Source organism: Cimex lectularius, unplaced genomic scaffold (genome assembly GCF_000648675.2).
Source record: "Cimex lectularius strain Harlan isolate CLEC.00 unplaced genomic scaffold, Clec_2.1 scaffold44, whole genome shotgun sequence".
Taxonomy (NCBI): domain Eukaryota; kingdom Metazoa; phylum Arthropoda; class Insecta; order Hemiptera; family Cimicidae; genus Cimex; species Cimex lectularius.
Window position 1 is genome coordinate 1,524,517 of NW_019392639.1, and position 23,897 is coordinate 1,548,413.

Here is a 23,897-nt window from a genome sequence, read left to right on the forward strand (position 1 = left end):
TAATAATATTTAAATATGATAGCGTAAGTTTCCAGTAGAGCTGGGGACCATGATTATCGCTTATTTTTTACGTGATTAACAAATTTATTAACATCACCAATTTCTTAAACATATGACCTAATAACCTTCATATTTTTGTATATTTAGATTGTGCAATATTTATTTATATTACAATTAAGTCAATTAAATGGTATTACTAAACGTTAATCATTATTAAAGTTTAAACAGTGATAATTTTGCAAAAAAGAAAAAAAAACATTTAAGAGAAATATATTTACAGCCTCTTGTACTGTATATACAACAATGTAAATATGACACCATTGTTTGTTTTACACCTGACTATGTTCATTGTTGACCATTGAAATATGAAGAGAACAGTTGAGTCAAGTATAGTGAATTTTTTCATCCCTTGACACTCATTCTCTCGTAGAAAGTCGAACAAAAATATTTATAAAAATTAAACACTATAATTTATACAATTTTAATGTATAAATTATATTCAATTCATGTCGTATGATTTTTAAAAAATTCTTTTTACTTTCTAAAATAACCAAATGCTAATTTACTAGAGAAAAGAAGTTTTATTTAATCACAGATTACATTAGACAATTTATATCAAAGGTGAACAAATTTTGTTAAACGTGTTATACTTAAAATTTAAAAATAATGAATTGTACAAATAAGTAACCGATTAAACAACAGTGATCCTAATTCATACAGAAACACAATTCATAGGGTTTTTTTAAATCATTACAAAAAAATTCCTATTGTTTCAAACTTCGAACACGTGATTGGGACTTTTTAATTTTCAATAAAGTTTACAAATACGATTCAATCCGGTGAAATGAAACGGACCACTGTTCTCTTCTAAATTGTCTCACTTGAAACAAAACGCATTCGTATAAAGTGAATTGATGAAGATGTCGATAAAAATTTGACAGTCTTCTAAAATTTATTGATTTTTATTTTTACTTTTTTTTAGTACAAATATCCCAACGGCACCAATTTTACAATTTTGCTATTATATTTACCACTAGTTTATGGTAAATTTTTTTAAAATTTGCATTCAAAAATATTTTTTAATCGGCCGAGACTAAACAGCTTGGAAAACATTCAAAGCATGAATTATTTTACTGGCTTTTTAAAACCTATAAATTGTTTATTTAATGACAATTATCAACAAAACTGAAACAAACCCAAAAAATACACTTACACAATTTTTAAAAATTGGAATTAAAGGTTCTAAGAATTTAATAATACAGCGCTTTCCAATTTCATATGAAAATGTTTATTTATAAATAATTGAAAAAAAGTCTAAATTATTTAAAAAGAAAAAATGCATCGAAATTAGCTGGGTCTAGAAGGGAAGAGGTCATACTTACCAGGAGAAGCATAGGTCATACCAAGATTACTCATGGAAACCGTATGAGGGTAATTCCATGCGGAATTATCTCAGCAGAGCAAGTAGCACCAGACTGCAAACAAAGAAGCAGGGGCTATGCAAAGCCTTGTGTTACTACAGCAAACATACATCGAATGTACATGGACATATTTTAAACTGTACATAGATCTTTGTACCTCTGGTATCTGTGATATGTCTTTCTTATAGTAACACGTATTTATTAGTGCAAATGGGGGGCCTTATTCCTAATTACCCTTAGGAATATTAAATACCCTGGGGTAGTGTGAATGTAATTTATTAGTGTGAATGGAGGGTCTTAAAAATAATTACCCTTAGGAATATCGAGTACCCTGGGTAGTGTGAATGTAATTTATTAGTGTGTGGTGATTAGTGACCGTTAATCAATAATTATTCAGAAATCGTGGATGCGGTCTGGTGTGATAGGTTTCAGAAAAACATTTTCTTTATTGTGCCAATAAAGAATAAAAAGGCACGATAAAGAAAATGTTTTTCTGAAACCTATCACACCAGACCGCATCTCACGATTTCTGAATAATTAGTAATTTATCAGTGTGAATGGAGGGTCTTAAAAATAATTACCCTTAGGAATATCGAGTACCCTGGGGTAGTGTGAATGTAAGTTATTAGCATGAATGCTTTATCGCCAAATACACCGAGGAATTTTGAGTACTCTGGTGTATTGCAAAGGAATTTATTAGCATGAATGGAGATGGTTTATCGCCAAATACACCAAGGAATTTCAAGTACTCTGGATTGCGAAAGGAATTTATTAGCATGAATGGAGATGGTTTATCGCCAAATACATCGAGGAATTTTAAGTACTCTGGTGTATTGCAAATGTAATTTATTAGCCTGAATGAAGGGCTTACCCCCAATTGCTCTGAAGAATATCGAATATTCTATTGTGTGTGAACAACAATATTTATATATATAGGGTGTCGGTGGCCACAACAGTTTAGGCGGTGACACGGCGCTCATCACTGTAAGGTAAAGGTCCCAGGTTCCTATCCAGCGGCCCTGCATTCAAACCCGACAAACTTACAAATGGGCTTTTTTCAATAACACCAGCACCCCGAGGGTTAATATAACCTCTGGTGTTGAGAACCCTGGTTTTAAAAATAAAAAAATAAAAACAAAAAAATAATAATAATAATTTTAAAAAAAGAGGACTTAAAGCCCATCTAAATGTTTGGTGTTGCAGACAATGAACTGAGCCAAGATTCGAACCCAGAACCCCTAGCATGGCAATAAGAGTCAGACGCACTAACCGCTCAGCCACTGAGCTTCCTCAATATTTATATATTTATTGTCATTTGGTCATGGTTTTGACCGGGACTGCCGAACCTCTGTACTTAACCACCACAAATGACCCTCTGATGTAATGTAATTAAAAGTCCATGGCTAAACAATTAATAGAAGAGATTGGCAGAGAAGTTCCTACGTATCAAAAGCTTTGTTAATGGGTGGACCTTGGAAGGCCTGAATCGAAAAAGTTTTCAAAAAGTTAAAAAGTTAGTTCAAATTCATTTATACATTTACAACCTACGCGAAGAAGGAAGGTGGGAGCACATTTGATATTAACAAAAGTACAATTATACAGCATTACTTTATTAAATTCAATTTCAACAAAGATGATATAAAATCCAAAATTTAAACAAAGTACAGTGAAGGAGAGATATGCTCTTCATTATTTAAGAATGGACTGATTTTGAATAAGCAGACAGAACTAAATCTATTGCCCGTCTCCAAAAATACCGAATACGCTGGATGACTACTAAGCTTGGCCTTGATCCTCGATAGGAGGGCTATGATCTTTTTAATAATAATTTTTGATTTTTTTTCTATCTTTAATCTTACCATAACAAAACTTAACAAGGCTAAAGAATCACAGATGTCTTTTATATCCATTTGTAAAAATAAATTTTCCGCATCCGTTAATAATTTTAACAATAATTTTACAGACACATTATTTCTTTTCAATTGGCATTTGAATTTAAATAATTGACAGAAAGATGCCACCGCACATTTACATGCTATCGGATATAAACTCCTGTCCGTGGCTAAGAGAGAAGCGTAAATAAGAGCTGCAGCAATCGGAGTGTCACCCAATTCTAACTTCTCCAACAAATCGGCATCGTCCACCGAAAACTCTTCTTTTAAAATTTTAACTGACAACGTTAACGGTGCAATAAGTTCTTGGGATAATCCAACACACATCGGATCAAAAGTCAGACAAGTTAAATAGTAAACAGTACGGTATAAACAATCAAAGTTATAACTTTCGACAGAATGTGTTAACAATTTCAGAACATAGCATAAGTTGGTTTTTGACAATTCTATATTACAGTATCGGTCATTAGGCTTCCAGTTCACCTGTTCAAACTTCCTGAATCCCCAGTTTTTTATTATCTTCTTAAATACTTTGAAAGGCAAGATGAAATTTCTAACAGTGTTGAATAAACCGTAACACAAATCACTGTCTTTCACGACACTGCACAACAAAAATATAAGTTTAGCTTCTTCTGTATTTTCCTCTATAGCCAATTCATCTGATATAACACGACTGTAAAAATCACAACGACTTATTTTAAAAAGAAAAGAGTTTGGGGAAAACCACAATGTATTTTCCCTAAATTTACAAAAAGTTGCATCAGGATCGAAACACTTCCTCAAAGGATGAAAAGGTTTTATAAATTTACCACTCTCGTTCAAATCATTTTGTGCGTTATCCTGGCAAAAATCGTTCCCAGTCCAAGTGCTATAATATTCTTCATTTATTTTCTCAACCTCCTTCAAATATGACTCGGAAAATCGCAATCGCCTCGTCCTCGGATCCTTGGGAAGGCATGCTGGCCTTCTGCTGACGAAAGGTGATGGTGTTCTTGGAAAATTGTCTCCTGAAGCCATATACTAGGAAAAGGAAAACTCCTTTTCCAATTGAATCCCAATCATAAATTTTATCGTCTGTCTGTAAAACATGCAAGTTGTTGTTTTATCTTTCCAAGACTTCCCAAGAGAGCATCCAAAGTCGAAGGTTGTAACTTCAAATGCAGCGTTCTCGTCAATGTATTAGTTGTATTCTTTTTTTCTTCTATCTAAAAATCAAACATATATTAATTTTAATTAAAATGTGCGTGTTTAATTAACCAATTTGTCATGTTTACCACATGCGTTTTCTTACCTCCAAATCTACCGAACAATAACACTCATTTTCATTCTCGATGACAGCTTTGCAAGAATGGTTTAGTAGTCTAGGTGGGCCAACGTGACTGGACATATTTCTGAAAGTCAACGCATATATGAACAACACAATAAAGTAATAATGTAAAGAAAAAAATAAATGTTATAATTTTACAGGACACAATTCCAGAATTGTAAGTCTACATTAAACAAGGTATTGGCTATTCCTGTTCAAAATTTGCCAGTAGATTCTACATTCAAAAAGGAACCAAAAAGTCCTAATTAACTATGGTCTGAATCTCAACAGTTTCGGAGTTATTCATCTTTTTCATATTTTTTAAGATTTCACGACCTTGCTTCATATAAACGATGTTCAATTCAAAAAGTAAAAGGTTTGGGACCAGTCCATTAATACCATTAAAAACTACGTCAAATTTTCAATAAGATGTGATAAATACTAAACTTGTAAAATGTGTTCGTGTTCGTGAAATGTGTGTTTTAGTAGCAAGAACATTGAGGAAAAAAAAACTTTTTACCATTACAGAAAACGTACTCCATTTAATATCCTTTTTAGTGGTGCAATTTCTTTTTTAATTACATTTTTCAAAGATGCCTGACGGATTGGTAAGGTGGCAAATTAAAAAAAAAAAACTTTGAATGGAAATTTTGAATGAATTTATTAAAAGCAATTGCACCACTGAAAAAGATATTAAAGGGATATGTTTATCCTTTCCTCCAATTTCTTTATTTTTGAAAAAAAATTAAAAAGGATATTAAATGGAGTACGTTTTCCGTAATTTGCTTTTCTCTAGGTTTGGAGATAGTAGTTTAGAATCACTATAGTAAGTTTTTCAAAGTTCTCACTACTATTCAATGGTATTAACGGATTTGTCCAAAACAGGGAAGATGAAGAACTTAATGGAGGAAAGGAAAAACATACTCCATTTAATATCCTTTTCAGTGATGCAATTGCTTTTAATAAATTCATTAATTTTTTTTTAATTTGCCACCTTACCAATCCGCCAGCCACGGTTGTTTCCTTTCCTCCATTAATTTCTTCATCTTTGAAAAAGTAATTAAAAAAGTAATTACACCACTAAAAAGGATATTAAATGGAGTACGTTGCTGAAATTTGCTAGTCGCTAGGTTTGAAAATAGTAGTTTAGTTCAGTAAGTTTATCAACTTTTAAAAATAGTTCTTTTTCACCAGTTTTTCAACTTTGAAAAAAAATTTAAACGCTTATTTCATCAACGTTTGCAAGTTTAGTACTGATTACATCTTATTGGAAATTTAACGTAGTTTTAAATGGTATCAACAGATTTGTCCAAAAAGAACCAAAAAGTCCTAATTAACTATGGTCTGAATCTCAACAGTTTCGGAGTTATTNTGTGAAAAACTTACTAGGATTCTATATTACTATTTCCAAACCTAGAAACCAGCAAATTTCAGAAAACGAACTCCATTTAATATAAATTTTAGTGGCGTAATTGCTTTTTTAATTATTTTTTCAAAGATGAAGAACTTGATGAAGGAAAGGAAAAACTGTGATTGACAGATTGGTAAGGTGGAAAGATTAATAATAATAAAAATAAAAGAAAACTTAAGAAAATTTTGAATGAATTTAGTTTACGTTTTTAAATTTGGGTTCCAAACCGAAATAGTGCAAGTGTTTACTTATTTACCAACAAGACTGCAACTTTGATTAAAGGATTATTGCATTATTATTCCCAGAATAAAAGAGTTTTATGCCCCTAAACGTTTTTAGTTCATTCATTCAAAATTTCCTTAAGTTTTTTATATTTTCAATTTCTTTATCTTTGAAAAAAATAATTAATCAATCAATTACACCACTCGAAAGGAAATTAAATGGAGTACATTTTTTGAAATTTGCTAGCCTTCAGGTTTGGGAATAGTAGTTTAGAATCACCGTAGTAGGTTTTTCAACTTTCAAAAAAAAATTTGCTTATTTCACCCATGTTTGCACGTTTAGTATTGATCACATCTTATTGGAAATTTAACATAGTTTTCAATGATACCAACGGATTTGTCCAAAACTTTTTAATTTTGGAGTTATCATTAGTTATTTGAAGCAAGGTCGTGAAATTTTAAAAATCAGAAAAAGAGGAATAACTCAGAAACTGTTGAGATTTGGGCCATAGTTAATTAGGGGGAACTAACTTTTTGGTTCCATTTTAAATATAGAATCTACTGGCAAAGTAGCCAAACAACCTGTATACATTTCTGGTAAATTTTCTCAATTTTCAGTTCTGGCTAAATTTGAACGTAAATTTGAAAAAGCCCAAATAAATCTAAGACATCGAGAAAATAGTTACATGAAAATCTCTTCGTCATATTTATAAAAAAAGAATATTTTATATCAAATGCAAATATTTCGCTATATTTCTGTCCCTCTATTATCCAGTGTACCACCAAGTGTTAGTGCATTTGTTTTTTCTTGGGGTCAGTGGAGTGATAAGTTCCTAAAATAAGTTCGTTGCATTTTTCAATGGTTAATTCAATGAAAATTTCAGGTAAACAAATTAGATCAATGACACATGTAATTTTGTAACTCTGCCCTCCCAGAGCTTCTCAGGTTTTTGAGTGATGAACTACTCTGTGTGTTTTCTGCAAAGTTATTTCCATTAATAGTTTTGTAGAGCCCGGAATAATTGAAAATCTAAAGAGGCATCACGGCAAGCTCCAACAATTTCTGTCACATCTGAAATCCCCTTAAAATTAGCTAACGTTGAACTTTTTTGGTCATTTGCTGACTTTAATCATTAGGGGGTAGTGTCCATGAGAAATTAATGGTTTTGTTGGGCGGAAGAAGCTCATAATAAAGTCCAACCACAATGAATGCACAACAATACCATCTTGGGATGCAATCCGGCTTTTGAAGTTAGCAGTGGGACTACGGAGTTTCCTCTCTGAACATTATTATGAAGAACCCTCTTTTCATTCCGTTACCAATCTTTTAAAAAAATGGGTTGTTTACAATTTCAAGATGGAATTGCAGATGGAAATGTAGTCCAACAAATTCTTCTCAGTCAACATGTGAAGAACCCATATATGTTTTCAGATTGAACAATGAAAAGTTTGTACCAGATAATTAAAAATATTAAGGGTGACTTTTTGCCTGTCATAACTGAATCGGCTTGACCAGTGTGAAGGACTGTTCTTTGTCTCAGATGAAAATAATCATATATTTGACATTGAAATATGAGACTTGTTAAGTTTGTACTTTTGCTCCATTTTATGTTCTTCGTTGGCTGATGAAGCAGACAGGCTGCAGCATATGCGACCCTCGAGGCATACTGCTAACGCAAACTACAGGTTCATCACCGTGAAACCACAACGGGAAATATCACAATAAAAATTCACTTAAATCTCTAATCACGTTCCAATCCAAGCCGCAACTTTTCTCTTTGTCACTTACTAATCTTAAACCTCCGGAGACAATCATCCATCGAACAGGTGTCAGAGTTAATATTTTATGTATAATTAATCGTGTAACTAGAGTTTTTCTACTTGTTTAGGTTTGTTTACTTTGATATAAAATTATTGAGCTAAAAAACTAGAAAAATTAAAATAAAATTTTTTCATTTACTCGTGATCTCATGATGAACGAACGATACAGTGTAACCATTTAAAGTTCCATTTATAAAAATGGTTTATAATAAAGACCAGTTATGTATTTGATGAAATTTAAAATGTCTCTTACCCCAAATGAGTTTTAAAAAACGAGAAAATTAATATTTTGTCGGTTTAACGGAAAAGTTGAACTTTTTACTAACCACTAATCCACTATGTTGTGGGACGACGGAGGCAGCAGGTCAGCTGTCCATTATCGCTTTTCCAATGATAACTCGGTCTGATGCCAGATGATGAAACGACATCCTCATAATCTTCAAATTCTTCAGATGCCTTTTTCAACGGAAAGAAAAATATTTCCGTCGATTTTTGGGCCGATTATCGAAAGTGGCAAGTTATCGAGAGCAGGTCGCAAATGAGACGAACGAGAGAAGGGAGCATGTAAACAAAACGGCTCTCCATTCCGTTGGAGGTTACATCCAGCGTCTGCCATGCTGGTTTGAAATGCGACGAAAGTGATGATTTAATTCATGGACGGAACGAGTTGAATTTAAAAAGAAAAAGTGTTTTTGTTTTTAATTTTTAAAATGAGTGAAAAGGTATCTTTCAGCCTACCCTGCCTCGAGGCTCTCGTAGCGACGGAAAATTCCTGTGTCTACTGCAAAAGATCATGCAAGAGGAGCTTGGTGCTACTTCCCATACACCTGTCCAATTTTAAGGTGTCCATCAAGGAGATGCTGAAATCGACGGTTACCACCTACGATTTAGAGTGAGTAAAAAAAAAATACCGCCTGCTGAATCATCATGCCTTCCAGTCCTTCGGTGTACTCACATCCTTTCTTGTTTGAAAATGTGTCCAAATTGGACGTTTTTTTATGGTTGAGAGTCACAAGGTTTGCGTACACTGCCCTGCGACCGTACCGATTCACCTTGTGTGTCGCCTAGGTTCAAGATGAGCCTTATCCGCTTCATCAGCCAACGAAGAAAAGTGCGACAAAAGTTGTACATACCTAACAACAGTCTCACATTTCAATTAAGTACAATTGCTCTGTTTGTTGGTTGAATTTATTTTGATCCGACTCCAAAGAACGATCTTTTGCGTTAACAGCTCAAAGCCGATTCGGTTATGTGTGTAAGAACAAAAATTCCAGTTTTCTATTTAATGTCCTTCTTTAATCACTACTCCAGAAAAATATCGCATAGATATCATAGCGAAAAGTTATAAATAGAACAGACACAGATTCTTAATCTACACCGACAAAATGAACCATCCTTCATTTTAATGTATTTAGGTTTATTCATATTTTGCAAACCAAAAATAGATTTGGTTCTAAAAATAAAACACTTAAAAAGAAATGTTTATAATTAATACATAAAATTCAGACCAAGATCAAGCAAGGTCCGATTTGTCTTTATTATTAAGTATTTTATAGATAAAACAATGAATGATAATCATTTGTATCATTCGTTTATTAGGAGATCATGAGTAAATAAACTTTTTTTGTGAAACTTTTTATGTAAAGTATTTGTTGAAATGAAAAAGTTAGTGTCACGAGCGAATGTCGTGGGTTCGAATCTCGTCTCATGACATAACTTTTTTCATTTCAATAAATACCTTACATAATAAGATTACGTAATTGAAAGAAGTTATTTGGTCAATCGGACCACGAAATATATTGGATTTTTTTTTATTGTTTTGGATATTTATTGACCAAAATTAAGTTTGGGTGATGATATCTTCTTTAGAGGTCATACGGTGCAAAAACAACTTTTTGTGCTGTGCCGACCTTTTGGTGGATTATTCCACCATCGTACCGTAAATAGGCTCTGATGATGTGGAATAACCCACTGAAGGCTCGGCACAGCTCAAGAAGTCGTTTTTGCTCTGTATGACCTCTAAATAAGATATCATCACCCAAACTTAATTTTTGAAAATTACTTATTTCATCACAATTAATGTAATAAGTTATTTATTTTTATTTTATATCTATTAGGTTTCGTGGTCCGCTTGACTAAATAAATTTACAAAAAATGAAGTTACTGTCTGAGGGGATCGAAGTCACGATAGCTCAAGTGGTAGAGCAGCGGCGTATTTAGCCAAAGGTCATGGGTTCGAATCTCGCATGTGATACTGACTTTATTATCTCAACCAAACCCTTAATTAATTGAAAAGCAATAAGTAATATTTGTAACTATATAAATATTTTGTATCAAAATAAATGAACAAACACACACAAGTAGTGAAAAATTGGTGAAATAAATCGTACGGAATAAAATATTAACTCTCTTAGATGTTGAACCAGCACTGGTTCCATGTCCAGTTTGTATTCAACAATAATAAACCCATTTGGACATATGGCATTGAACTGTGGGTTTCCGATTTAAATTGCATCTGAATTTTCTGTCTGAAATCACTCAAAAAGTAGCAAACGCTTCCTTTTACATATCCAATCCACAATGACGTTACACTTCCTTTTGTGAAACATGTCATAAAATCGCAATACATAAATTTCCACTAATCTCTTTCATTATACCCAAATATCTTAGTTTTAAGCTTAACATCCAGAACTATCCCTGATAATCCTCCCAGGAGATTAAAGCTTTGGCCTTGTGACGTTGGGAAGCGAGGCGTAATCCACCTCTGGATGATTTTTCACACCTTAATGCTAGATTTTGTTTTATTTCATTTTAAATTTGTGCACTTAAACAATTTTTACTTTCAGTATATAAAAATAAATACTTTTGTAAAAATCATTAAAGGAAAACAAAGATGGAGAGAAGTCAGAATAGGCCTGACAGATCAAAACTGTGAGTTATGCGATCTGATGTAATGATCATACAATGATCGAAAACGACCAAAGATGCATCTTCACAATTTATTGTCTAGTTTCTTTCAAACAAAATTGCATATATTTATTGAAATTCAGAGGGATTTTTCTTTTACACCTTCTCTACTGGGTCAGAAGAACGTATTTCTGTTTTAGTACAAGGTTTTTTTAGTGTGTGTGGTGTTTAATGACTGTTAATTAATGATTATTTTGGGGGTCATAAGATGCATTACACAGAAAACACTTTCAGTGAGTACAAATACTTTGAGTCTGAAATTTCTATCATTGTATAAATCCATTTTTTCACATCTGACATGTATTTGTATAATTTAAACAATGTTTATAAATCCCAGGCGCTGAATACGATCTCAATAAAGATCGAAAGATTGGCACGATAAAGAAAATGTTTTTCTAAACCTACGTCACACCAGAATCCAGACCACACCTCACGATCTCCAAATAATCATTAACTAATGGTCACTAATAAATTATTGTTGGAGGAAAAAAAACTTTTAAATGTAATGTGCCTTTATAAACATCTCGAAAAGTTACATCAACATTTTGATCACTATACTTGTCTATTTGTAATCTGGACAGACTCATATACTACTTTTTTTAAGATGATGGATAGGAAATAAATGTCTTTTCCACAATAGGCATTTATTAAGTCAGAAACGTTTCAGTCTAATATACTTCAGATGATCATCTTCAGTGACTTTTTTAATATAAAGTGATGGGACGACGGTTTTTGCATTCTTACAAGTTCAGAAATGAATGTCTGGACAGAAGTCAAGAAGTTGTCCAGACCAGACATCCACTTCTGAACTTATAAAAATGTAAGAAACCGTCAAACCACTTTATTTATATATAAAAAATAAATTCATTAATTAAAACAAAAAAAGGATGAAGATAGTCTATATTAGATCAAAACGCGTCTGACTTAATAAATGCCTATTGTGAAAATGACAATTTTTTTCCTACCATCATCTTATTATGGGGTTACACAAAATCAATATGGTCACCATTAAAAAATTACTTTTTATTTTCTTTTTTTAACTTATTTATATTAGCATTTGTTTAAAAAATATCAAGTGAATTATTGCAATTGTCACATTGTAAATATACTCACTTAGCAAATTGAAGGTATACCGAAATAACTGCATAACTGGTGAATTTGATGAGAACAAAAAAGTCAAGATATAATTTAAATAAATTTTAAAAAACGTTTACAAGGACAACTAATTGTATTTGTACCAAAGGTCCAAACTTTAAAATCACAATATTGAAAAGGGAGAAATCATTTTAAATTCATAGCAAATATTTGTACTATCTATAACATACAGGATCAAGTCTGTTTTATTGTGTACAGTACTTGATAGATATCTCGTCTCAATTTCTTCTTTGTTTATATTGAGACTGAATGTATTTATTAGCATAAACTTGTAGCCTGAGAGAGCCAATGGAATATTGAGTACCACATCGACCCTCAATTACTTTAGTTATGTAAATGTGTAAAGGGGATTGGGCGATTGAGTACTCCAACAACCTACTTGAGTGATGTTTTTGATTTTGGTGACTGTTAATTAATGATTATTTAGAGATCATGAGACTGCATCTCAAGATCTCTAAATAATCACTACTCGAGTGAATTGTATTGGGTTGTCCGGAAAATAATGCAGGATTTTGGTATTAAACAAAAAAAAAGAAACTAGTTACTTTAAAGCAATGTTCTTTAATCAAAATAATTTCCCATACTCTCAATACATTTCTCCCAACGTGTTGGTAACTTATTAATTCCGTCTGAGTAGAATTCAGAATTTTTAGAATTGATAAAGTCAATAAATGCATTTTCCAGTTCCGTTTGATTTTTGAATATTATGTGTTGTAAGTAGTGGTCCAGGTGTCTAAAAAAATGGTAGTCAGTAGGCGAGAGGTCCGGAGAGTAGGGTGGGTGAGGCAAAGTTTCATAGCCAAGCTCCAATAATTTTTGTGACGTTACACGTGACACATGTGGTCGAGCGTTGTCATGCAACAAAATGGGCCCTTTCCGATTGACCAAAGAGGGCTTCATTACTGCCAATTTCTGATGCATGGTATTAATTTGGTTACAGTATGATTCAGCATTGATGGTTTCGCCAGGATTTAAGAAGCTGTAGTGTATTAAACCAAATGAAGCCCACCATACCGTAACCATTACATTTTTTTGATGAGTTGGGGGCTTTGGAAAATGTATTGGAGCTTCTCCTTTGTCGAGCCACTGTCCAGAACGTCTAGTGTTATCGTAGAGAATCCACTTTTCGTCACATGTAACAATTCTGGCCAGAAATGGGTCATTTTTGTTTCGACAAAGAAGTGATGCACAAACATCAAAGCGCTGATTTTTTTGGCGATCGTTTAATGAGTGTGGAACCCAATTTTCGAGTTTTTTCACTTTTCCAATCGCCTTGAGGTGGTCAGCGACGGTCGTTTTACTGACTTTGAGTTGCTCTGCAAGTTCTCGAACAGTTGTTTTGGGGTTTTCTTCCACCACTGATCGCAGAACATCATCATTAAGAGAGGAAGGCCTTCCACGACCTTCTTCATCTTCAAGGCTGAAATCTCCCTCCCCAAATTTTTTAAACCACCTTTGCACAGTGCACTCATTAACACAACCCTCGCCCCAGACTTGGTTAATGTTTCTAGCCGTTTGGGCTCCGCTTCGGCCGAGTTTAAACTCGTAAAAGAAAATCGTACGAAATTCTCGCTTTGACATTATAAGGATGACTGAATTATTTCCAAGTAGCGGAATGCTACAGAGGTAAACAAACAATATCATTTGGAAGAGGATTAATAAGTGTTGACATTCATACAAATGAGTAATCCTGTAAACGTAAACAGAATATTTTATATAGATTTTTTTAAATGAAAACTTAAAATCCTGCATTATTTTCCGGACAACCCAATATGTAAATAGTTAAGAATTTTATTTAAAAATGAGTGAGAGTGTGAGTGGGTTTGGATTTAAAAACTGTATTGTGATGATTTCATTCCTCTTCTATTATTTTTACAAGTTTGCACAGGTTTCACATTTGGATACTTGAGGCTCAGAAGTTTTCTTATTTTCTGGAGAGAAAGAAAGAAAAAAAACAATTTAAGATAATGCTGTATAATTTTTTAAATTATATTCTTGTGGATTATTCTTAGAGCTAATTGAGGCTAAAGATGCTCAAAAAATTCTCATTTTTTTATGCATGTATAAATGATCCATATCGTATGTCGGATACATTATTTAACATAATGTAGGAGTGTGTTTGTGTGTTATTATTTATTAAAATATATTATTTATGTTTCAGGTTAGATGGGATTATTCTCAGTCACAAAAACATCAAATTGATTAGTTGTGTACATTTTAACGATGAAGGGAAATTTAAAATAGACTATCAAGCTGATATTTACATTTTTAAGCCTTCAGTCGGCAGTATACTCACAGGTTTATTACTTTACAACAACAAAATTAAATATATGGTAATGTTTCGGAATTATTAATGTTTATATGTTATTTCAGGGCAAGTGAATAAGAAATCTAGAGACATAATAGGATGTTTAGTACATTCTGTATTTAACGTCGCTATTCCGCAAAAAGATGGGAAAAAATGGCTTGGGCATAATGTTCGTCTTGGACAGACAGTTACCTTTAATGTAGTCAAATTGGATTTTACTTCTAGTCTGCCGTATATCAAGGGAGAGCTAATTTCCGTAGAGTTCGTATATTTATATATTTTTTTTTTTTTTAACATTCTTTGATACATTTTGATACAATGAATATTTTTTTAGAAGCGCTGAAAGAGACGAAGGTGTAGATAGTGGAGTTCAAGAAATAGACTATGAAATTTGCCCAAAAGTTAAGAAAATTGGTCAAGGTGAAGATTCTAAAAAATTAGCTTTGCCCGCAAGGTGTAGTCAAAAGCATAAATTGTCCGATAGTGACGAAGATGTTTTTGTAAACAAAAAAATTAAAAAAGTTTGTACAATGGCAGATAAATTCCCACCGGATCTAGCGTATCAAGATGAAAATGTCACAAAAAGAAGAAAGAAACATACACTCAAGCCTACGTTGGAAAATCAAGAATCCGATGTTGTTTTACCTCTAACCGTACAGAATAATTTTAATGAAGACAAATTAGACTCTTTATCTACGCACAGTCCCAGAAAGAAAAAAAAGAAACACGAAAAAGAAGAAACGTCTGTGACAGAGTTTCAAAATGTTGAGGGGCTTGAAACTTCAATTATTGAAAAAACCCCAAAAAAGAAAAAGAAACATAGTCATTTAGTGCAAACAAAACTTGATTACATTATCAAAACCAAAGAATTTCATAACACAAGTAAGGACAGGGATGATAAAGATAAAACAGAAATGGAGGAATCTTTTGCTAAAGATATAAAAAATTTCGAAGACTTAAACAATAAATTCGCTACTAACAATGAACTTTCAGCAGCTGAATTAGGTGAAGATACAAAAAGTAAAAAGAAAAAGAAACACAAAAAACATGAGTTATCTGCAATTGATTTGCAAACTTCATTTGATAATAAAAACGAACTGACTGAAACTGGACTTAATGTTTCTATTAAGAAGAAGAAAAATAAAAGAGTTAGTGAAAATGAAATATATAATGCAGCTGTTAGTGAATCAACTCAGCCAATAAATGAAATGGGTGATAAATTAATAGAAGATACTACTCCATTTGTTGAAGGTGTCAATGTAGGAAATAAAAAAAAGAAACATAAAAAGTCTAGGGACAATTTATCAAACATTGAAACAGCCACCTCTTTAGAAGATATAAAGAACAAACTTCTAGAAGAAGTTAAAGCTACAGTCAGTGAACAAGAAAATAATGCCGGCGATAAAGAGAAAAAGAAGAAAAAGAAAAAAAAGAGTGAACCAGAAATGAATGTTTCGGGAGCTGTGGAAACCAGTCTTCTAGAAGGTAAAGCCACAGTCAATGAACAAGAAAACAATGCCGGTGATAAAGAGAAAAAGAAGAAAAAGAAAAAAAAGAGTGAACTAGAAATGAATGTTTCGGGAGTTGTGGAAACCAGGCTTCTAGAAGAAGGGAGTGAGCAAGAAAATAATGAAAAGAAAAAGAATAAAGAAATAGGGATGACTGAAACGAGCCTTTCTGTAGAAGAAGTGAAAAAAAAACTTCTTTGGGAAGCAAAAGCCACTATTAGCGAACAAGAAAATAATGCTGGTGAGAAGAAGAAAAAAAAGAAAAAACAAACAGAAATGGATGACAATGTACAAGTAAAAAATTTGTTTCCAGGAGAAGCTCCAGTTGATAAACAAGAAAATGCTCAGAAGAAGAAAAAAATAAAAAAATCAATGGAAGAAACCAAAATTTCTTTAGAAGAAGTAAAAAATAGGCTGCTAGGGGAAGCAGCAGCTACGGTTAACAAAGAAAATAACGCTGGACAGGCAGAGGACATTGATCTGCAAGTAGTTAAAAATAAGCTCCTAGCAGAAGCTAAAGCTTCAGTTAGTGAACAGGATACCGATGTAGAAAAGACAAAGAAACGCAAAAAAAATGTTTCGATGAAAACTGAAAAAGCCGATCCTTCAGAAATAAAGGATAAACTCCTTGCAGAAGTTGAGGCTTCAGTTAATGAACACAGTATGAAGAAAAAGCTCAATCAAGGCAATACTGTTTCAGATCATTCAGAAGCTGAAAAAGAATTTGTTTCAGAATCAGTTGTTTCAACGATGGAAAAACGAAAAGAAAAACATAAAAAACAAAAGGGCAATGTATTAAATGACAAAGGTCAAAATTGTTTAGATGACATAAGGTCTCAACTCATAGCTGAGGCCAAAGCTTCCTTCAAAGAACAATTGGTTAGCCTTGATCAGAGAAAACAGGAAGTCCAAGCAAACGCAGATGGAGAAAATGACCAGTTGGCTCAAGAAAATGTACATAAAAAAAAGAAAAAACACAAAGACAAAAATAGTGAGATACAATTACAACCCCTTGATGAGGTAAGAAGTAAATTACTCGCTCAAGCGCAAGCTTCTTTGGGTGAAGAAGCGCTAACTGAGAAAAAACATAAAAAGAAAAAACAAAAAGTCCATAGTCAACACACTGATTAAAAAAGTAATTTTTATAATCAAACTGTTTTCAATTTTATTAAATTTTAAGTTGTTTTTTTCATCATCTACAAAGTCCTTTTGCAGATTACAGCTGAAATTAAAAACGATACAATAAGACTCGTTAACGATAAAAATATGTACATTTTAGTATGGACGAAATAGATATTATTTTTTGTTTTTAAGTAAATCAAAGTTATATACATAGTTATGTAAATTTTAAGTTGTTATAGATATAACAAACCTTTTTGTGGTTTATTTAACTTTTACTCTATGACTTGCTTTTTACATAGTTTATGTATAATTCAATATACATATTGTTTAAAAGTTAAGACCATTTTTTTTAAACAAAATAAAACTATTTTGAAACAACTATTATTTTATTTAAATATTTTTTTGTCTGTGTTATACCAATCGGCTATTAATCACTCTACTGGATCTGTTTACTCTCGCCAGGTTTTAGATGAAAAATTTATTTCTGTTTGTGCCAACTTCAGTGAGAAACCTACCTAATGTCTAGGCTAAACATTTTGAAGCCCTGTTTTAAAGTTTTGTAGGTATGCATAACTTTTTTTTAGTACCACCTAAGTAATTTTATAATTTTCAGTTCTTAAAAATAATATTTTTCAATTAAAATAATTATATTTTCAGTAGTAATTTGGTAAGTAACATGTACCTGAATTTCTAGCTATTATGGTCATAAGTTTAGAGCACTTATGCTGTCTTTAAATAATTTTTTTTTTTACTAGGAACATCCTTCAAATTATATAATTTATAAAAATTGCATTCAAATTTAACTGAAATAAATAGAAATTTGAGCAAGATAAAAATATAACCATTACAATAACTTTTTAATTTCATCTGTTAAGATGAAAGAATTGCTTTTATTATTTTAACTTAAAAGTGAAAAATTGAAAAAAAAAAATAAAGTCTCAAAATTGACTAATGATTTAAATATCACAAAAAGGAAACAACCAATAAAAAAGAAAAACGTATATTTTTGAAAGTGATGAACTTTTTACAATATTAAATTCACTAATTTTGTGGTCTGCTTGACCAATTAATATCATACAATTAATTAAGGTTTTTAGTTGAGATAAAAAAGTCAATGGCACGAGCGGGATTCGAACCCACGATCTTCGGCTTGATACGCCGCTACTCTACCACTTGAGCTATCGTGACCTCGATCCACTCGAACTCCAACCTCCCATCTCAACCACACCCTTTGAATTTTCTCTCCTTTTTGCCATTTTCCAAATGCCGTGTAATCAATTTGATTCTCGGCGACAAATGAATGTCCGAGTGGATCAAGGTAGAGCTCAAGTGGTAGAGCAGCGGCGTATCAAGCCGAAGATCGTGGGTTCAAATCCCGCTCATGCCATTGACTTTTTTATCTCAACTAAAAACCTTAATTAATTGTATGATATTAATTGGTCAAGCGGACCACGAAATTAGTGAATTTAATGAATTAACTGAAGTACACTTCACTAAAACTCTCCATCGCCATTTCAATCATCGTCGAGAATCCAAACCGATTACACGACATTTGAAAAATGGCAAAAGGAGGGAAAATTCAAAAGGTGGGGTTGAGATGGGGAGTTGATGTCCGAGTGGATCGAGGTCACGATAGCTCAAGTGGTAGAGCAGCGGCGTATTAAGCCGAAGATCGTGGGTTCGAATCCCGTTCATGCCATTGACTTTTTTATCTCAACTAAAAACCTTAATTAATTGTATGATTTTTACAATATTTTAAAGATACAAAAGGAATAAATTTCTTGCAATATGTCGTTACATTATTTACAAAACAATAGGGGTTGCTGATATTAAAAATAATTTATTTGAAGAATTCTTACAAAAAAAAATTTACAAATAAACAAATGTGTAACTATGCCCACCGTTATAGTTTGTAAACTTAAAAGATTGAAAAAACAAAAACTAAACAGAAGTATAAAAATACAAAATAAATTAAAAATCTAAGGAAGTGGCCAAGGTAGGCCGTTGAAATCGACCGGGCCGCCGAGTCCAGCGTCTGCTTCAAGTAGACTCATTATCACAGCCATAGCAGCTTCATCATTGCCGTCTGTCGGAGCAGCTTGCTGTGAGACAGCACCACCTATCATTTCCATCATTTCATCTCCATCCCCTAATAAATAACATAATTTTAAGCATATATTTTGTTTTATCCTAGAATTGTATACCTCTTTCACTGCCTATGCTGGACAGGGTTACGTTGTTTCTAATTACAGAATAATTATCTTCGCCACAGCAAGAGTTCTTTTGTGTGGATTTCAGAAAACCATTAGTTTGCAGCATGTGACTAGGTGAGGTGGCATTTGTTGTATGCACCTAGAATTAAGAATAATTGCGTTATTTATTTATTTACAAATAATGTTAATTACCTCTGGAATGTTTTGAGGAGGTACAGGCGAAGGTGTGCTAATGTTAGACGAGTCCAAAGACCTACATTGTTCATTTAAAACTTCATCGGCAATTTTCCTTCCGATATTGCTCGCTTCAACATGTGATGTTATATACCTGGACATTTCTCTCTCGTTAAGTTCTCCATTACCTGCACATAATCTTATATTTATCCTCATACTTTTTCTTTAAATTTTTTTTTTTTTTTTATAATAAAAATTTCAATGCTTAAGTGATATCATGTTGCTAATGTTAGATTACTATTTTGGCTAATGATTGCAACTATCTCAATTAACTTTTTAGAGCGTCAACATACTCGGTGAGTTTTTATAAAAGTCATAGTTTGAAGGTGGCTGACAGGTCCCGTCAAGATTTGAAATACTGCTCTCTACCTGAGGTTCTCCTTCAACACTGGACAGACAAAAGAAAAAAATCATGTATTCAAGCCACATAATTATGTTTTAAAGCGCTTACATGACTCTTGAATTTTTTGCTATCATGTGTTCGCCTTCTTTGGTCCAAGGGTTTCTGAAAGATTTCCACTCACTCTGTAGGTGTACGTGAACTCCGTTTTTACATCTAAACTTGTACACCTGGAATCAAATCTATCTTGTTTGTCCTCAATGGAATATGATAATAAACTAAAGAAGATATTTAAGTGAAATTTTAAAAACACATTCTCACTTTTGTCATAATGGGTTCTTTACTTTGCAATGCTAATTTATGCGTGTCTGCAAGATGATTGATGTCGTCTTTATGGTAATATTCATACATACTGGAACCGAGAAGCTCTTGGGGTAGAAATCCTAATACTAAAGTCGCCCTGGATCAATCATTTTGCATTATTCATTGGTCTTGTTGAATATTTAAGAAACAGCTCACCTTTGATCGACAAACAGAAATTTACCGTCCATCGCATGACGGGAGATGAACTGGAGAGGTCTTATGTTCAAAGGATGCTGGTAGTGCTTCATCGGGATGTAAGGCGGCAGTGGTATGGCTATGACTCTTCCCATGGCGACTAAACAAGACAAGTTACACGCATCCCCCTCTGCGTCCATTTCTTTGTCCTCGTCCAAGCCAATTTTCGTCGTGGCCCAAGGTTTCAAGTATCCTGTACACTGAATTTCACGGTACTTCTTGTCTGAAATAAATACCCACATACTCAAATAGTGGAATTAACATTTGGCTCAGATGCTGTCAATTTACGCTGCATTGTTGTCTTCACTCGTGCGTTTCTTGACCTACTCAAATGTGTATTGACATTGTGCCATCTTCAGTAGAACTTTATTAAAAAAAATTGAGCATAGACTTCACAAATGAACAAAAGTTATCACTACGAAAATATCAGTTCAACAAGAACATTGAAGATTCTGTATGGCCAAAATATGTTTGATTAGTTCTACAAACCTACGAGTGAGGAAGAGCCCAATGCTGATTCAGCACAGACTTATAGACCGACACCTAGCATCAACCGCTGAGTTTGTACGCAGGCGATCTACTCAAAATATTTTCAAAATTGAAACAACAAACAAAATACAGTGAATTTAATCTACTAATTTTGATAGTTTATTTTAATAAAATATTCTGAATAATGCATTGCAAAATTATTCAAGTTTGACATTATTGCTCTATATACCGGGACATGGTTGCTTTTTTCGCCTATGGATATCGGTTGTTGTGTCGGCTCCTCCTTTTATCAGTGTGCCTGATGTTTTGCACTTCATTCTACAAAAGAACGACCTCCTCGCCCCCGGGCTCAATCTAGAGCCCTGTTGAGGAATTTCTGTTTTCATGGGAAGCATCGCTATAAAAGTTTAAAAAATTGAAATCACTGTGTAAAGGCTGTACAGATAAGAAACAACAAAATAAATACTTTTTGCATCAATAAACCTTTCTCTAGGGCTGAGATGTGAAGAAGAAAGTTGTTCTTTTACTTTGGCGACGTCCTTTGGATGAAGGATGTCGAACCAATTCTGCCCTAAAAGATCAGCCTGTAAAGCAAAAATTATCAATAAAAATATTCAATTTATTATATAATGCAATAAATAGCATACTTGTGAATAGTTTAATGCCTGTGTCACTGATTCAGAAACGTAAAGAATTCTTCCTCGGTCACAGCCGACAACAAATAGAAAACCTTCCGCTGCCTAAAATATGCCAGACGTTACAATACAATTCAAAATTGCAAAATATTCGTTACCTGTTTGATTAGTTGTTTCAGTTGTAAATCGGAAAGAAATGAAGGTTTGTAGTTTCCATCGGTGTAAGATTGAACGGCACCCCTGATCGTTTTCATATGCTGTACTGCCATTCTAAGTACTGTTAATTTGTCCAGTTTACGGGAAACTGCATGACACATTGGAATCATAGCTGACAACTCTGTGATATATGTATTCATTTTATCCCTCCTTCTTTTTTCAATCTCACTGTGGTTTTGCCTTGACCAAAAAAAAATTGTTTCTTAATATATTTATAATTACTCGAGTCTATTTAAAGTTTCAAAATATTTTCTGTTCTAATGGGAAACTGCACGATATGCTATGTTGAGAAACTACTAACTTAAAACTACTAATTCTTTGTTTTAAGAAGTGTTTCTCTATTTCAATAACAACGATAATTTTAAAAAATAATAATTTCAAAAACAAGTTTGCATACATATCTAACATTTGATTTTTATTTATTTCATTATTTTTTAATTTAAGCATTTAAAGCATCTATTTAAAAACTTATAATCAACTACCAATTTTGTAGTTATAGGTTAAAGTGGAATGGTCTAATATGGTAATAAAGTTAAAAATTAGTTATAGATTAATTATACTTTTTATCTAAGGTCTTGATTGAAATGACAAAGTTATCTTAACTAGTTTAATAAAACTAAATAATAAATAAAATAAAAAGTTAACCTCACAATCATTGGTTCAAATCTCGCTCATGATACTACCTTTTTCATCTCAACCAAGACCTTAAATAAAAAGTATAATTAATTAAAAAAATTAATACGGTTGATGATGGGTTTTGGTCTGTGAGTCGGTGAACTCATGTTGAACCAGCAGAGGGTCACTTACTGGGTCTGTCCCGCTCGTGTGGTTTTGAGTTATTCAATCGTATTTCAACATTGTGCCCTCTTCACTGAGGATCTGAATGTCGAAACGCGTTTTAATAACTAAAAAACTGTGAGTTGAGACAGGCACAGTAAGTGACCCTGTGCCGATTCAACATGATATTTGGGTTAGTTATAGAAGCCAAAGGTCGTGGGTTCAAATCCCACTCATGACACTAGCTTTTTCATTTCAACCAAGACCTTATATACTAAGAATAATTAATTGAAAGAAGTAATTTGGTCAATCAGACCACTAAACATAATAAATTTAGTTAGTTATAGAGTTAAATGTTTGTTTGATGCTGATATTTTAGTGATTATACATACACCACCATCAAGTCTATAAAAACTTTAATCTATACATAAAAATTATAATTTATTGGTTCAATTTCAAATATAAATTGAGTCTCATCAGTTACTTTCAGTTCAATTTGAAATAAATGAAAAATTGCATGATGCAAGAGGAGAAAGCTTGGCAATAAAACCATTTGGTATTTGTCCGGTATGTAAAGATAATTTGCTCTTTGTGTCCTGTTTGATTGTATGATGTTATGCATCGATATTAACTGATTTAAGTCTCAGAATCCTCAGTTGCACATTTTTTGGAAAAAATGTTCGTGTTAAATGTTTTACGTGAAAGAAATTATTTATTAGTATCAATAGAAGGATAGGGTCCGTGGAAGAATATTGACCGAACAACCTTTGCTTGTAATTGTATATAGTTTTTGTATCACATGATGGAGGTATATGCACAAAAACGTCCTACTGGAATGGTTGTATAAGGTGAAATTGAGGTTAAAAGGAGTTGGCCGCTTTACGACCTTGCACATCACAATACTGATCTATTGTGCGATCGCCGTTGAATTAGGAATTGCACTGAAAAAAACATGTCAGCAGATCTACTATCATTCTGGACCTAACAGCAATAATTCAGCTGTTAGTTTCTGCGATAGTCCATTGATGAACTTCTTCAGGATAGGACTTACTTTTTAACCCATTGTCAGATAGTTATACGTTTTTGGCGATTTGGTACGCCACAAAACAGTTCAGAGCTGACAGGTGTTCTCATTGAACTTTCCTAGACAATTTATCAGCCACTTATTTTCACGTACCCAAAGTAAAGAAATTTTGTCATACGAAATGTCTTCCAAGGACTTGATGCAATCCCAAATGGGTGTGAACTTTACTACCGATGAGGTAGTGCTGCCTGGTTGTCTGAGTGAGTTGGCTATTCTTTT

General features: G+C 32.8%; 3 protein-coding genes across 14 annotated transcripts in view; 1 reads left to right on the top strand and 2 right to left on the bottom strand.

Moving 5' to 3' along the window:
* Positions 1-3,010: 3,010 nt before the first annotated feature.
* On the bottom strand, positions 3,011-8,596 carry LOC106663119. 5 transcript variants are annotated; one of them, XM_014387706.1, is made up of 3 exons: positions 8,399-8,596; positions 4,605-4,704; positions 3,011-4,518 (listed from the first exon to the last, which is right to left on the bottom strand). In XM_014387706.1, the coding sequence occupies exon 3, from the start codon at positions 4,328-4,330 to the stop codon at positions 3,074-3,076; it is 1,257 nt and encodes a 418-aa protein (XP_014243192.1). In that variant the 5' UTR covers positions 4,331-4,518; positions 4,605-4,704; positions 8,399-8,596; the 3' UTR covers positions 3,011-3,073. The 5 variants fall into 5 exon arrangements, with proteins under 5 accessions (XP_014243192.1, XP_014243200.1, XP_024083936.1 ...); XM_014387714.1 differs by having other exon boundaries at positions 8,326-8,418; XM_024228168.1 differs by lacking the exon at positions 8,399-8,596 and adding an exon at positions 8,212-8,235.
* On the top strand, positions 8,451-17,275 carry LOC106663110 (eukaryotic translation initiation factor 5B). The gene is made up of 4 exons (XM_024228163.1): positions 8,451-8,964; positions 14,356-14,492; positions 14,568-14,763; positions 14,837-17,275. Exons 1-4 carry the CDS (start codon positions 8,783-8,785, stop codon positions 17,139-17,141), a joined length of 2,820 nt encoding a protein of 939 aa, XP_024083931.1. The 5' UTR covers positions 8,451-8,782; the 3' UTR covers positions 17,142-17,275.
* Positions 17,276-18,844: 1,569 nt separating this feature from the next.
* The window catches only part of LOC106665581 (protein cycle), a 47,975-nt gene continuing 42,922 nt past the window's right edge, over positions 18,845-23,897 (bottom strand). For 3 of the 8 annotated variants that reach the window (XM_024228183.1, XM_014392087.2, XM_014392094.2), the window contains 11 exons: positions 21,760-21,997; positions 21,614-21,706; positions 21,433-21,550; positions 21,196-21,363; positions 20,439-20,700; positions 20,241-20,379; positions 20,031-20,149; positions 19,873-19,967; positions 19,538-19,707; positions 19,337-19,484; positions 18,847-19,281 (listed from right to left, as the gene is read on the bottom strand). In XM_024228183.1, the coding sequence (XP_024083951.1) occupies positions 19,112-19,281; positions 19,337-19,484; positions 19,538-19,707; positions 19,873-19,967; positions 20,031-20,149; positions 20,241-20,379; positions 20,439-20,700; positions 21,196-21,363; positions 21,433-21,550; positions 21,614-21,706; positions 21,760-21,997 (1,720 nt within the window). In that variant the 3' untranslated portion in view covers positions 18,847-19,111. Of the gene's footprint in view, positions 19,282-19,336; positions 19,485-19,537; positions 19,708-19,872; positions 19,968-20,026; positions 20,162-20,240; positions 20,380-20,438; positions 20,701-21,195; positions 21,364-21,432; positions 21,551-21,613; positions 21,707-21,759; positions 21,998-23,897 lie in introns of those variants that run through there. The other 5 variants (XM_014392080.2, XM_024228177.1, XM_024228190.1 and 2 more) reach the window with 5 other exon arrangements.

Coding starts and splice junctions, on each gene's coding strand:
- LOC106663119 (XM_014387706.1), bottom strand. CDS start 4,330: ATGGCTTCAGGAGACAATTTTCCAAGAACACCATCACCTTTCGTCAGC.
- LOC106663110 (XM_024228163.1), top strand. CDS start 8,783: ATGAGTGAAAAGGTATCTTTCAGCCTACCCTGCCTCGAGGCTCTCGTA. Junction 8,965..14,355: donor GTTACCACCTACGATTTAGA/GTGAGTAAAAAA, acceptor TTTATGTTTCAG/GTTAGATGGGATTATTCTCA. Junction 14,493..14,567: donor AGTCGGCAGTATACTCACAG/GTTTATTACTTT, acceptor ATGTTATTTCAG/GGCAAGTGAATAAGAAATCT.